This window comes from Numida meleagris, chromosome 2, assembly GCF_002078875.1.
Source record: "Numida meleagris isolate 19003 breed g44 Domestic line chromosome 2, NumMel1.0, whole genome shotgun sequence".
In the NCBI taxonomy this organism is placed as follows: Eukaryota; Metazoa; Chordata; class Aves; order Galliformes; family Numididae; genus Numida; species Numida meleagris.
The window spans coordinates 97,130,393-97,146,665 of NC_034410.1; the positions used below are offsets into that span (position 1 = coordinate 97,130,393).

A 16,273-nucleotide genomic window follows, 5' to 3' on the forward strand; every position below is an offset into this window, starting at 1 on the left:
GACTTTAAAACATGGAATCATAGAATCGTTGGAGTTGGAAGAGACCTTTAAAAGTCATCTAGTCCAATCCGCCTGCAACAAACAGGGATATCTACAATAACTTATGACACTGCATACAGATCTGTTAATTCATATATTTATTCACGTTCACTTTTGTCACCTTTGAAGTGACATCAGAAGCCCTATTTCCCCTAAAGACAGGGAAAGACAAAGAAGAATACCTTTAATTTGTCAAACTTGTCATCGACATCCTGTAACCATGACATAAACTGTCGTGCATTGAATCGATCCCTCACTGATGTCTTGCTGTCATCGGCCTGGAAAAAAAAAATCAACAAAATATACTTTGTGGCACTTTCATAAACAGTGCTTCAGATGGAGAAATAAACTCCAAGTCAATGTATCAAGGTATACGTGAGCAATATGTCTTGATCTCCCTTCCCTAAGCTAGCTGCTCTCTAGAAACGGTTATTCCCAGATTCCCTCAGGCTAAAGCTATTTGCTGCCCTCTATTTTTAAAATTGGAGTAGGAGGCTTCAAGATTTATGCCTCAAAATCTTAATCAGTGCGAGGCAAATCTTACACAAAATTGCTCTCTCTTCTTGTTCTTTTAAAAATTCAGTAACAAATCAAACGAATGTCCCCTCAGGGCAAAGCAAAACATTCATCAAGGAAATCTTAAGCAATCTGAGTTAACTGGCCGCACAAGTATTCAAAAGCAACTTAAATAAAACCACAAAAATCTGCGAAAGGGATTTTAAAAAGCAAGCAGACATATCTTATTTGTCCTGCCCCGTGAAATCTGTTAAGATTGTTTTTTTAAAGCTATTTAATGAGTCTGGAATATCACATTTGTCCATCGTGAGAAACTAGATTCTGTATAGATTCTGCATAGCCAGATCGTGTCCATTTAATATTTCAGTAACAATCACTAACTAGCATAGAACCCTGTTGCATTTTTAGAAAAGAAAGCCACCTCTTTTGCATGCTGCAGGAATGCATTAGCTGTAGAAATGGGAAAGATCAGGGAAAAAACTGCAAACACTAAGGTCTCTAGAAAACAGCTGGTTGAGATTTCAGATATTCCCCAAAGGAAATCTGAATAGAAGAGAAGGAGCCCCTAGCAACACAGGCTTTGTGATCCTGAACTGCAGGTGTTTTGGTGGGCTGAACCAGCTGACAGCCTGCTCGCCAGAAAGGGGGGCCTTTCTCTCCCCCATCTCTGCTCTGCTTCCTATGGCCACAGGGAATGGTTCTTAAGGTCTGTGCAACAGCAGCTATAAAGGCAAGCCTTGAACCACCAAGAAATCCCTCAGAAGCAATTCTGAGACTGTCATTTTCCTACAAAAGAAACCAGATCTTTGCTTACAAATCTTTGCCGGCTATATGAAAACTGAAACCAGGAATGTTTCTTCATCACAGAACACAATTCAGAGGTAGTGAGAGGTAAGGAGAGGTGTTTTACTACCACTACTGCTAGTGTATAAAAATGGCCAAAACGGCTGCAACACTTGGTGAAAGAAAAATAACCTCTCCTCCCATAAAGATTCATTTTGTTTTGCAGAATTCAAACACAAAATCAACTTCTTCAAAATCAATTGCAAAATGACAACTATAAAAATGCAGGTACCTGCAGAACTCAGATGCATCCCGAAGTTCTAAAGAGCCTCCAAAAAGGGGCAAAATACACCTAAGGTCACGCTAAACTTCAGAACCAATAATGGTATTTTGCTTGTTAACAAAAGAGAAAGATCTCTTTTGAAGGTGATGACTTAAAAATTTGGCACTACAAAGCTTTAAATGGGCAAAAACCAGTCTCCCAGTCTCCACAGAACTGGTATTTTCTACTGAGTTGCTTTGTTCTGCCTGGTTCTTTAAAGGCAGAAAAAAAAGTAATGGCACAGGTAGAGGAAACACTGGAAGCTGTAATTAACATGCAAAGAGTTCCAGCACTGAAGTAGAATTCCACATACTTCTGACGCGTAGGTGTTTCTTTGTAAAATGCCCACCATTCAATGAATCAAAACGTTTATTACATCTGTAATAGCACGTTTCTTCCTTGTGTTACGTGCTCCTCAGTTATCAAAACAGGTTCTGAAGGCAGTTTCTACTCTTCTTAGTTAGTAAACCTGTTCACCAAATACTGCTATGAAAGCCTCTTCTCTTAGAGACATGGCTACAGTAAACTTCAGAGTGGTAGCCTATAAAAGAGGCAGATTAAAAGTATACTAAATTTGATTTCATGAAAAACAACAGAGTCCTGGTTTTATCTTTCACATCATTTGTGGAGATGAAAGAAAGCCAGTCAGGGTACAAAACAGAAAACCAGTGTAAGTACCTGCGTCCTCTTGTTATTGCACTCCTAATGTGGTGCACAACATTGGGCAAAACGAGGCCTAAGCTAAATAACCATCTACAATATGCAACATCTTAATCCCATGCAAATCAATGACAATTTCAGTACGGGAATAGAATTCACTCCAAACACTGGTTTTAAGTCAGACTAGAAAGGTATGTTGGTCGGAAATTCTGAAATGCATCTCTTTACCTGAGCATCCAGGGGCACATTGTATACCTCGGCATCCAGCAGAACAGTGCAGGCACTGAATGGTAGTGTTTGATTAGCTAGAGTTCTTGCCGCTCGGTAATGAACACGGAGGACTTCTTGCTCATTAGAAACAATAAGCTTTTCCTAATTGAAAAAGATAATTCATCAAATATATCACAGTTAAGCATTTCAGTTTGATTCATAAAAACATCTATGCATTTAAACTTTTCTCTTTAAGGCTTACACTTTTGAGAGGTGTGAAAAATGGACTGACCGGGAAGGGAGTGGCGGTTCATCCAATCAACTACAACATTTCAATTTACTGACGTAAAAAAAATGTTCCCTGAACCTCAAAACTGAAAGCACTTCCCCCCTACCCACCCTCCACTGCTGAATGAATGCCATGCCCAGATTTTCCACTTAGTGCCAGTGAGGTCAGTTGTAGCTGATGAAGAAGGTGAAGGATGAAAGAGTGAGGCACAGGACTGGGATAGAGATTTCAACTATATGAAGAATTTTACTTGCTTGTCAAGTCAGTCACAATAGCCAAGCAACCCTAAGCAGAACTATGTTTTTTGCAGCTGGTGGTGTTTTTGCTTTGCTTTTTTAAACTAATAAAACAACATCCAGAAACCGCATAAACTCATAACTGGACAAATATTCTTTCCTGAACTACAAAAATATGTCTCAACTTGACCTAACTTGACTCACAGTTCTATAGAATTGGACATGATTTGAAGAACAGTCTATTTGAGCAAAATAAATACATGTCTTTGCATGTGTTTTGTAAGACACAAAAGAATTTATGTATGTATTTATTGCTCTGCAACATAATGGCTTTAATTTTTATCAAAAGAAAATAAGGTAGATTAAAAAAAACATAAAAGCAACACCTTTCTTTGCTTGGTCACTCATTTTTTTCAGTCAGAATTTGAATTATGTTTACATTCTTTGTGCTTGTTATCTTATATGGAGCTTTACTCTGTAATGCAATTTCATGTAGAACCCCCTTCCTCAACTGTTTTGTTAAACTATATCGAAATTAACTTAACCAAAAAGCCACAACATTGTGTTTTAATGAGCCAGTTGCCTGAGTAAACTGTGTGGAAACCCTTACCATAAATTTCACAGGACAGAGGGGTACTGCCTGTGCCCAAAGCCGGCTGGCCCACAATATGACAATGCTACCAAGGAAAAAGGCTTGGAAAACCTAAATAATATTCTTAAACTAGGGATATTTTCTAAATTTCAGTGTTCATATTCAGTGAAACTTACACATGGTGTTCTAAAATAATTTTAGACAGATTTGGAAGCAGAACATTACAAACGGCATTTTAGTGTTAGAACTTAGGAAAAGTGCCCCATCTCCAGAGAACTGGAGTAGCTCTCCTATGAAGAGAGACTTGAGAGAATTGGAGTTGTTCAGCCTGAAGGAAAGAAGTTCTGGGGAGAACTCATTGAAGACTTCCTGTGGTTTATGGGGAAAAGCGAGCAGGAGAGGGATTATTTATCAGGGAGTGTGGCAATAGGACAAGAGGTAATGGCTTTAAACCGAAAAAGGGTAGATTTAGGTTAGGTATTTGGAATAAACTTGTCACTATTAGGGTGGCAAGACAGTGGAACAGGTTGCCCAGAGAAGCTGTGGATGACCCAGCATCAGAGGCATTCAAGGCCAGGCTGAATGGGGCTTTGGGCAGCCTGGTCTATTATGAGGTGCTCCTTCCCACGGCAGGGGGATTGAAACTAGATGATCTTTAAGGCCCCTTCCCACTCAAACCATTCTATGATTTTAACTATGAGTCTTTTACTGATACAGTATTTATTGTTGCTTAAATTCCTTTAATTCAGATGCTTTGGTTCTGAAGTCTGAAACACTAACCTTCAGAACTAGAGTCTACAGCCTTCTTCCCACACTCTGCTGCCCCTAGGAAAAATCTGAGCCACATCTTAGAGCAATTAAGAAGGAAGAGCCACTGTCTTACTGACACAAGTATTCAGTTAACAGTCATTTGAACGACCACATAATACTGAATTTGTTGTTACCTTTTTCTTTTTTGGATTTACAAGTTTTTCCAATTCAGAAATTCAGTTAGAAAGCAGTTTAGTTCTAAAACACTGTTCAGTTGAGCAAAGAATAGCCTACCCATTGAAAAACAAAAACCTGAGATTGAGAAATAATAGGAAAAAAATACTTTAGTCTTACCCTTTCAATACTGTGCTGTAAGCGTAGTTTCATCCTTACAACCTCCTGTTGCTTAAATAGTTCCTTAAGTGGGTCTGACAGCGAGGGAGGAGGTGTAATCTATGGAAAAGGTTTTATAAATAGTATAGTGAATATGTATTTAACATACATTTAATGCTGTTTCAATTATTTGAGCATTTATTTTAAAAAAAGCTTTTTTTTCTAGGGAAAAATAGGAGTTTTGTACATTACATTAATTATATGACTTCAAACCATTTGCAACAAAAAGTTTTAAGGTTTCTTTACTAAACTCTCCTGCCTGCAACGGCATTTCAAACTGTTAATGCTTTTATCCAGTCACTGCCAGCGTACCACAGTTATTCTTTAAAAGGTCTATGCTTTAGAAGATACATATAACTTCCTTTCAGTTTTCTAAAGCACAGCTGCTCATTTTGTAAAAAGGTAAAAACTGCCTAACCAACCAGTTTCAAACTACTACACAACACACACTTCACTTCTCTCTTAATGAAAATTGATTGGCTCCCAAAATATTGAGTAAGGCTTTACACCACTTGCCCCTTGTGCAAGCCATCGGTATAAGAAGCACACAAACAAAAGCCCCACATCGACTGCAATGGCCTGTCTCAGCTGTCGTAGATTTCAGTATGTTTAAGTTCAGTCTGAGGTATTTTGCAGTCTAGATTTGCCGAGAAACTTTGTGTTGATGACACACTACAACACTGCTGTCCCATTTTTTCAGTACAGTAAGACAAGGTGGTCATAATTACACCAAGCTTTTATTTAGCTAGCATTACTAACGGTGAATTATCTTTCAGAAAACTCAGTGCTTCAGCTAATAGAGAAACACACAGCTTACGCAACATAAGCAATCTGTCTATAAAGTTATCCAGAAACAGAAATTCCACAGTTAACAAGCATCTGTATTGCCTGAACAACATAAAATTTCATTATCAACTGTTTTTCCTTTGAATTCAAACGCCATGTAATTTTGTAAGAGAAATAAGAATTAACACCACTGGAAATAACTGGAAAGAACTTAATTATATAGGCAGCTAACTTGTATGGACTTCTATTAATATGTGTAAGAGAACACTGCAGCTGCGAAGCTGCTATTACACGACAGCTTTTATTAAAAATGAAAGCATTTTTCAGATCCCAGAACTCTTTTATTACATTACTGATCAGCAACAGATATATTTTCTAACCAATACTCAAAAATTGAAGTTTCACTCAATCCAGCAATTAGCAGCTTTTCAGTAGCATGTATCGCTAAAATCCATGGCACAAAAAGTTGTTTCAAGCAGCAGGTGGCAGCCTAAAGCTGTAAATCAAAATGCAATGAAGTTAAGCTCTTGCTGACTGAGATTTCCTTTGAAGAGCTCCCGATGTTGATTAACCATGCTTTGACTGTTTCAAAACTAAAATTTTGTTTCTTGCTTTCAGGAATTAAGTATAAATTCTAGAGATTCAACTGCGGTAGAAGAAACCACCCTGCAGTGAGGGCTTCTAAATTGCAGCAACTGTGGCCTTCCAACAAAGGCTGAACCCCAAATACCCCAGAGCTACTCTCTGCAAGCACTACTAGCAGTACAAAAAGCAACAAAAGGTTCTTCTGACCTCAGAGATTACTACAGCCTCTATAAATTTATAAACACTCAACTCCAGTAAGTCCTACGCTGTCTTCGAAAACACTAAACTAAGCACAGAACTGAATTTGTTTACTGTAATTTTCCCCAAAAGTATGTCTTTCCTCCTTTCTTGGAAAGACTGGAAGAGCCTCAGCTACCCAGCTCTGCAGACTGAATCCCAGCAGTCTGACACCACCTACTGGAAATTCCAGATTGGGAACCAATGCTGGATCCGGACAAAAGAAATAACCTTTGTAGCCTGAAGGGAAAGTGAAGTAAAAGGTTTTGAGTGAAACAGAGGATAGCCATAAGAGTCTCACTGATCTCTGAGTCAAAGAGACTGTTAGGAATGAGTCAACAAAGAATGTGTAGGGAAAAGATGAACCCGTATGTTGGAAACACAAGAACAGAGCACGAAACTGGATGCCACAAGGAAAAAGTGGCCTCAGTTTCTTGTACAACCAGAGTAAGTTATCGAACAAGTTTCTTAAGGGGTCCAGGCTCCATACAGAACATGAGTGGACAAGCGATCTCTGCCTTCTCACATGTTCCCTAATCCAGAGCAAATTACCAAGAAAAATTCAACAGTGTTCAGCCTTTCAACTCTCTGCTCCACTGCACTAGAAGGCAGCCTCCTGAACAGTTTCGTTTGGCAATAGCTAGGGATCAAGACATATCTGCAACATCTCCAGTACGTGAAAATAAACTGCATGTTCCTTGCATGTTTTGCGTCCTTCAGATCAACAAGAATGATACCAACTCTTCACAATGTAAACCTGTAATTCTCATTTGTGACTGTTACAAGAGCACTAACTCAGATTCACACACATACAACATTTCCAAGATTATTTTCATGCGTCCCTCTTGCTGTTCAAATCAACTGGCCTACATTACTGTTTAACATTTCATTTATTTAGGAAGTAAGTATCTGATGACACCACTAACATGAGTTTTATCACTTAAGTTTTTCCAGCAATGCCAGAGAAACTCGTCTGTTAGACAGTCAGGGGAAGCTGGAAATCTTGGCATCTCTTCTCAGGAGGCAGTACAGACAAAGCTAACCGAACCCCACTGAACACACTCATGTAGCAATCCAAAAGCACCATAGCTAAGCATGATTTAAATTTATTCTTAGGACATTCAGATGTTTCCTTCTGTTTTGAATTGACCTCAAGTCACTGTCTTATATTTGCATTGGCAGAAGGAAGCCACAATTCATATGTAACCATCACTGCTGCAACCTCAGGTGATAGGGGTCATAAATTACAGTATATAAACAAAGTAATGAAAAATCAAACCTGAACGCACCATCTCCTGGTTCCCACTTACAGGATGTTTGAAGTTCATCAGATAAACAACAGCGTATCATTAACATTTCAATGCAGAGAACAGTACATTACATGAACTATTCTGAGTCTCAGAGTGTCAGAGCTAAACACATTCTCTTCTTATTGACACTCACACAGTGATACTGTAATAACTTAAGAACAAATATCTACCTTCCTACCTATGAGTGAAGCAAAAATCAGGTTAACAGAGAATCTTTAAAGAACCACTTAAGGAAAAAAAAAAATCAAAAAAAAAAAACAATCCCCACAGAAAGGTCATTTGATTGTTGCACATTACATGATGCATAGAGTCATTTGAGTGCAAATGACTCAAAACTGCAAGGGTTGCTGATATGCCAGAAGGGGCTGCTGCTATCCAAAGGGAGAGGCCGGAGAAACGGACTGGCAGAAACCTCGTGGAATTCAGCAAGGAGAAGTGCAGAGTCCTGCACCTGGAGAGGAGTAATCTCAGGCACCAGTATATGCTGGGGGCTGCCCAGCTGAAAAGCAGCCTGGGGACCTAGAGGTCCTGGTGAACACCAAGTTGAACATGAGCCAGCAAAGTGCCCTTGCTGTGAAGAAGGCTAATGGTGTCCTGGGCTGCACTGTCCAGGGGAAGTACTGCCAGCAGTACTGGCAAGGCCACATCTGGAGTGCTGGGTCCAGTTCCGGGTTCTCCAGTTCAAGAGAGACATGGACATACTGGAGACAGTCCTACAGAGGACCATCACGATGATAAAAGGACTGGAGCATCTCTGCTATGAGGAGAGGCTGAGAGAGATGGAGGTATTCAGCCTGGAGAAGAAACAGCTAAGGAAGATCTCAGCAATACCTGAAGGGAGGCTGCAAAGAGGACAGAGCTACACTCTTACCAGTGTTACCCAGTAGCACAAAAGAGGCCATGGGCACAAACTGGAGCACAAGGAGGTTCCCTCTGAGCAGCAGGCAGCACTTGTGTGCTGTGCAGGTGACGGAGCACTGGCACAGGCTGCCCAGAGCCTGTGGGGTCTCCTCCCTGGAGGTCTCCAGAAGCCGCCTGGCCATGGGCCTGAGCACCCTGCTCTGGGTGGCCCTGCTGCAGCAAGGCTGGGCCCAGGTGATTGTATGATTAATATTCCATTGTGCATAATTTACGTAAGAAATTGCATTACACAATCATCTAAATTTATTCTCATGAACTAGAGAATCCCTACTACACACAGTCATAGAGTCAGGAAGGAGGTATGAGGCAGTACTTAGATACCCAGTCCCTTCTTCTAGGGTAATTTCTGATGGGGACATGAGCTTATTACTAGGGTAGAAGGGCCAATGAAAAATATAAACTACACTTCTTCATTTCTCAACAATCTCAAATTAACCATTGAAGTTTGATGCCAGATCAGTTAAGTTGCAGCCTGGAAACTGCATGTAGTTGGCTAGCAGCTGCTATAAAAGAACAAATACATCTCTGCTTCTGGCGATGAAGATGCACTACAAAAGCTGCAACACCTACTGAGAAAGATTTTTATACCAAAGAAGGCCTGGTACATAGTAGCAAAGTTAAGGATACATCCTAGGTCACTTGCAGATCAAATAAAACAGTAATCTTACCCACATCTTTCCTCCCATAGTTCTCTTACCACTAAACTTCCTGATTTCAAAGAAATCCATCAGTTCCCATCAGAGGGAACTCAACGTTAAAGGATATACATACTCTCTCATGCAGACACGGGGGTGTATATAGTGGGAAAAAATGAGAGGAAAGAGCTTCCACGGTAACAATGAATACCTCTAGAATGAAGCAAGCACAAATTTTAAAATGTACGTTATACATTAAATTTGTGTTCATTGCTTAATCAAATAGAATCTTCAACTCTACTGGAAAAAGCTACACAGAACCTCAGGTAGCTAGTTCATTCAGAAATACAGAGACCAAAAACAGGGTGCTTAGAGAGAGACTGCATATGCACAAACAGTTCAGTTTAGTAGGCATTTTTGCTATCAAGGGATTACAATATTCTCCCTACTCCTCCTAAACTCAGACTTTTCCCTAACTTGACACATCCTAAGTAATGAATGTACAATCAAATACTATTGAATTCTGACATTATCAAGCTACTGTATGTCAGCCAAACAACTGCTTTAGGTAATCAAGCATCTGATCTCACGCTATTTCAACTATTAAGTGCATCAACTTAAACCATTCAAACAGGTTCAAGCTCTTTTTACCTCAGAACTAGACAAGGTTAACTGTGGGTGCCCAACCAGTTAAGGTACATGAGATGAAAACCAAAGAACCACCTTCTATTCTCAGGAGTAACAACACTTCAAGGTGGCTAGCAAAAAAAAAAAAACAGCGCACAATGTATTGGGTCTTCTCTTTCCTCTCCACCTAGAACAGCAAGGACAGGTGTGTTCAGGAACAAATGAAGGAAGCACAATCCAAGTGCTACCCTGATTGCACTGACTTTAAAACAGAGACCACCAGTAACCAAGTTATTGTTACATATCTTGAGGTGTACTGCCACAGAAAAGAGTGATATTAACTGCACTTCAGCCAATTCTGTGCTATACTGCACAGAGGACTTCCAAACTACAGGCTTCTTTCACAGCTGTCATTAGGAATATGCCCACCAGAGCTACAGGGAGCTTAGAACTAAACAAGTGTCCCCGAACTACAGATGGTCTTCAACAGAAAGAACTTCACATTAAGGAAAATTCACAACACTTTAAATTGATGGACTACAACAGCTGGGACACAGCATATTATATTCCCTGCTTTGGTGAGCATTAATGAGAGACTGCAAGAGCTAGCAGGCACTCTCCTGCTTAAAACATTAGTAATAGACTTAATATCTTAAAGCACTGCACTTCTACCATTCTCCAAATAAAAAAGCTTTGAATAATTAGTTTTAACCACATTATTGATGGTAGAGATTTGGAGAAGCTCTAAAACAGCTACTTCAGTTTTAAAAGCATAGCTTTTACAGTAGCAAATACTTTGAAATATCTGTGTGTCTTTTACAGATTTTATACATGATGGTTTGCCTTGTAATGACTTTGATACCATTGCTTCTATTTCCATCAAATGGTGCTTTTAAATATGACATTACTAGTAAATGTTAATTTGACATACTTCAACTTTAAGATTTTCAGTTCTGGTATTCAGAAGCAAGTTAGGAAGAATATGAAAGTCACCAAAATAAAAAACCAAACATGTCTTTCCTTGAACTGCATATTTAAAGAACACGTTACTTACAGTTGGAATGCATATCTTGCTCAAGGGATTGCCATCCAGTAGATATGATCCGTTGAAGGTCACATATTCATCATAATATTGAGGTGCCTGAGGAATAACACTGCACAGTAATTTACGCTTCTCTTCTATTTTTTTTCGTATGTGCAAGTATTCAAAATATGGATTTGCTCTCTCAGAACAGTATGGCTGGATCTCTTCAAGTTTCAAAGAATCAACGACAGCTGCCAGTGACTGCTGGGTTTTCTCTTTAGCTTGCAGTAAAGAAGGGTTCACTTGCACAGGCTGAGGTACACGAGACACCTTTCTTTTACGTGGATGATGTACCTGACCATCATCATCTTCAGTTAATCTAATCCTTCCTTTCATAGATGCTAACAATTCAGACTCTTTTTCTAACATCTGCATGCAGCCAACAGGATTCTGCTTGCCATGGTTTGCCAGCACATTTGCTCTATTTCTCGTGATTCTTTGAGGCACTTCTTGCTGTTCCACCTTCTGATACTCAGCCATTTCTTCTTCTAGTTTAACTATTTGGCTGTATTTATGCACCTCTTCTTGTATAATCTCTTGTGAACTATTTTCCAAATTAGATAAAGGGCACTGTGGTGCATCATCTGTCAACACATCATCTCTGTTGGCAGTGCAGGGCTTTTTATTAGATGAATCGTTCATAATTCCCTTTGACATTGCTGAACGTAGATCACAGAGATCAGCGTCAGCTTTATTGTTAACAGCATGCACTGAAATCAAATTTTCTTGTTGGTCTTTTTCATTTCTGATGTTAAGAGCATCCATTGTGTTACCATCCACTTCAATCTGAGAATTCTTGCAAACAAGTTTATTGAAGGCATATGAATTTACATTTAATTCTGAACTGCCATCAGGTTCAGGAATATCTTTTTCTAACAATACCATAGGTAAATCATTCACCCTTTCACAGGTCTGTGAAATATCCTTCGCAGAGCTCTCAGAATATATAGCATGGGGTGCATCAGCCTTCTTAATGTTGGAAGGGATTAAAACATTTTCCATCTGTCTGGTACTACTAGCATCTGTATTCAAGGCAGAAGTTACAGTTTGAACTAGATTTTGTTGTACAAATAATGAATCTTGACTGCTAATGCCTGGTAAAGAAATGTGTTTAGACCCATCTGGAAGTGGCTGGATAGGTAAGGAAGAAGGCGACTGTGAAGGCAAAAATGATGCAGATTCTTGAGAACTGGAATCTCCCTTGATCTCAGCGGGCTGAGGCAAATGTTCAGCTACTTTTTGCTCTTTTAATGTCCTGTTCTCAGAATTATGCATTGCTACAAAATTATTAGTATCCTGCTCCGATACATCATAACCTGAGCTGCTATACTCATTGCTTATTGAATTAAGTCTGTCAAAAGGCACATCCCAAGGTTTGGTTTGCTGAGTCACACCACTTTGACTACATGGTTCTAGATGAATACTGTATTCTTCTGAGGGACTCATCTGAGCAATATTTTTAATGGTACTTGTACCCATTGTTACCTGCTTGTTGCTAACAGCTCCAGTTGGAGATGACTGCAAACCAGAAAAACTGCTTTGAATATCTCTTTCAACCATGCTACATGGTTGTTCTGGTTTAGGAGAAGTGCTGGGATAAGTCTGAACTGACATCTGAGCATTCTGGTTATTTTCTTCTGATATTCGAGGCGGTTTGCTATGTTCAGAAACAGCTGCAGGCATACTGCATCTTCGAACCTCTACAACAGGTCTACACTCATTTAAAACCAGTTTGAAGTCTTCAAAAGATGCTGATCTGATGTATGCTGGTGGAAGCCTGTTTGCAAAAGGTGGCTTAATCCGATCTGGCAATTCAGCAATGCCATCGGTCTCTCTTTCAAGAAGGGCTGGTGATTTGGCAGCTGGCAAAAATGGTGATTGCGAAAAAGGCGTTTGGGAATCAGTGCCTTCTAGCGCAAAATCTGAGTCATATTCCATTGCAGGCCTTGGAGTAGTTACTGTGGTATGGCAGGAATCCTCAGAACTTGCAACTGAAATGATGGACACTGATCTGGAGCTCAGACCCATCTTTTCACCTTCTGATTTGGGGGATTTATTTAAATTATCCAAAACCAATAAAGACTTTATAACATTTACATTTCTTGTATCTACCGATTGGGATCTACTACTGGTAGCTTCTTTCTGCTGCTTCTCCTTCATGCAAAAATCTGGCAACTCTGAACTTTTTGAACGAGTAAGTTCTTTGTTTTTTACTTCAGGTAATGACTGTCTCGGTTTTTCTTTTATCTTGCTAAGTTCTAAACAAGTACGATTTCGTAAACGTTCCTTCTCTTTCTGTTTTATTTTTTCTTTATGTTTTCTATGCCACTGCTCAATTTCCAGATCTTTAAGGCTAAGCATTCTTTCAAAACTAGTTTGCATCAAATCATCATTGACTAACCTTTTTTCTTTAGGTCGAGCATCCTTTGGTGCAGGAGATGTTTTAGGCTTAAGTTTCTCATGTTCGAGTTTTAGTTTAAGTAAACTACTTTGATGCTGTTTATGCTTATCTCTCTCTTTGTATCTGTCTATATCTTTATCTTTTTTATCCTTCTCTCTACCATCTGGAGTTTTCAAGAAATCATCTTTTTGCTTTTCTTTCAAAGACATCAGTTTGTCATGCATTGATTTGTTACTGTCTGTAATGTTGCATCTTCTTTCTTCTTGCACATGTTTTGAGTTCACTACTGTTGAACTCTCTTTGTCTTTGGATTTGTCTCTTCTTTCAGGTTCCTTTTCCTTATCTTTAGTTCTACTTTTTTCTGACTTAGTATATTCAGATTCTTTTTCAGACTGTTTGACTTTTCTTTCAATACAGTGTTTTTCTTTGCTGTCAGCCAAATGTCTGTCTTTATCAATCTTTTCTTTGTCATGCTTCTTTTCTTTATTTTTTTCTTTGTCGTCAAGTTTTTTAAGAGTACTCATGCTTTTTATTTTATCATTTTCCTTATGGCATCTTTCAGCTTGCTGGAAATTGGTCTTTTCCTTTACTTTCTCTATATTTTCATTTACTTCTGCTTTCTCTGTCTTACATTCGTGTTTTATTTTTTTCTCTTTTTCTCCATTTTTTCTTTCTGCCTTTTCAACATCTTTTTCTCTGGCTGAGGTTCGTTTTTCTTTATTTTCCTTTGAAATCTTTTCATGCTTTTCAGTATCTGTCTCTTTTTCTACTAAGTGCATACTGATTACCTCATCTTTAACACTTAAGCAGAACAATTCCATTTCTTTATTTGCAAGTATAGTTTCTTTTTCTTCTTTTGTATCTTTTATTTTTTCATCCTTAAGAAACTTCTCATTTTCCTTCTTGTTCTTCTCTCTCTCCTCTCTAGCATTTCTCTCTTTGTGGAACTGTCTCTCCTTAGCTAACCTGTCTTCTTTTGCCACAGCTTTTTCCAACTTCGATTTTCTGTCCGAAGGAAGACTCTCATGTTCTGTATTTAACAGCGTATCTTCAGTTTCATCACTTTTGAAGAAGTTTTCTTTCCAAAATTCTCTGTCAAACTCAATACTTCTTTGGGCCTCTTTAATATTATGTTTATGTTTATCCTTTTCCCCATCCTGTTCCTTCTTGTCCTTATCTTTCTCTCTTTCTTTGTGCTTCAATTTATGCTTTTTAAGTGCTTTACCTTCCTTGTCAATCTTTCTCAGAGTATACTCTGGATTCTCAAATGTTGGGCTATTATCTTCATCTTTAATTTTAGGGCTAGATTTTTCACCAAATTCTAACTGAAAATCTTTCTGATGATGCTTGCTTTTTTCTTTATGCTTGCAAGATTTGCCACTAGAGCTTTCTACTAGATAGTCAGAATCAGCATTGTGATCACACCGAACTACTTCAGGTTGCAACGTTATTTCAGAGCCTCCCGGTGATAAGCAAGTTTTGGTGTTTTCTTGCTTCAGTGCCGTTGCTTGCTTTTCACTTAATCCACAGGGATGCTTAGGAGATTTGCCAGCAGCAATATGAAATAGATGTAAAGAAGAATCTTCTTTTTGGCTGAAAGACTTCTTAAATGTTTCTTCATCTCTGGTTTTATCTAAAGAATCTAACCCAGAAGCAGCTATATTTGTTACTCTAGCATTTTCTTTTTCTTGTTTTAGTTCTTGATTCTCTTTATTTTTACTTTGATTTTTTACTTTCTTTTTAACTTTGCCTTTTTGCTTGTGTTCGTTTGTAACAACACATTCTTTCTTCACTCTTACATCGGAACTTGAGGTCTCTGAAACAGAACAAGGAGAGACTATCTTCTTGTCCTGGAGTATTTCTTCATCTGAGCTTTCGGAACTTGAATACAAAACTCTAGATGGCTTCTGCTTCTTGTTTTTAAGTGATTTTGAAAAGGTAACTTTTTCTTGTTTTGCAAATAAGCTGTTCTTTTCAACTTCCGTTTCATCCTCTTTCCTTACATCTTTTCTAAGAATATGTCTGTCATCAATCATTTTCTTCATTTCATCTTCATCATCATCTTTAAATTCATATTCATCAAGTGCAGGTGGATGTGGTGCCTTACTGTGAACAATTTGTTTGCTGCCATTGGCTACAGAGTCTTTTTCCACTTCTGAATCAACATTCCCCTCTACACTGGAAGGATTTACAGATGGAGCTTCTTCAGAATCTAGATGGAGAAAACCAGAAATTAGTTGAATGTCAATGGAATGTTCTCTCTTGTTAAGTTCAGGACAAAACTGGCAAACTTACAGAAAATATCAAATAACAGAACATAATTAGGAATGTGGCCTATTCAAAAAAGTGAGCAACAATGTTTCAGTCCCTACTGCATAACAGATCATCCTGACAGAAACTAAACCAAATACAAAGATTTCATAATGTACAGTTCCTACCAACATCCTCAAATATCTTTAAATATACATTCTTAAATCCATTAACGCTTTTTGTATGCAGAAAGATTCTTAGTTTTTATAAATTAGGATTATGAATTTTTCAAAATAATTGCAAAACAATTAAGATTGAAGGCACAGAATGACAGATACACTATTTTAGGCAACAGAAGTCATGTCAGGTTTTTAATTCACAAGTTCCTGTACATTTTATAAAAACACTACCCCTACTTTAACCTTCACTTGTATCCTTAAAATGTCTATCACATAAACAAAAGGGCCATGAAACAAGGCATCAGTCATACTGCAATACAACTGAAAGAAGAAAAATCTTCAAAACACATAATACACCTTATCTCTAAAATTAAGCTTTTTAAGAAAAATCAGAAGAGAAACCAATGATCTCCTCACAGTTTAGAGGGGTCACTCTGGAACATAAGCATATGGATTACCATTTATATC

General features: G+C 38.4%; 1 protein-coding gene across 2 annotated transcripts in view; it reads right to left on the minus strand.

The window, feature by feature from the left end:
* ANKRD12 (ankyrin repeat domain 12) overlaps positions 1-16,273 on the minus strand; it is a 63,880-nt gene that overhangs the window by 2,275 nt on the left and 45,332 nt on the right. For both annotated transcript variants that reach the window (XR_002435032.1, XM_021386473.1), the window contains exons 8-11: positions 10,946-15,588; positions 4,752-4,850; positions 2,549-2,692; positions 222-317 (exon numbers count right to left, since the gene is read on the minus strand). Coding sequence is in view for 1 of the 2 variants with exons in the window: in XM_021386473.1 (XP_021242148.1) it covers positions 222-317; positions 2,549-2,692; positions 4,752-4,850; positions 10,946-15,588 (4,982 nt within the window). In the remaining variant the exon portion in view is untranslated. The remainder of the gene's footprint in view (positions 1-221; positions 318-2,548; positions 2,693-4,751; positions 4,851-10,945; positions 15,589-16,273) is intronic.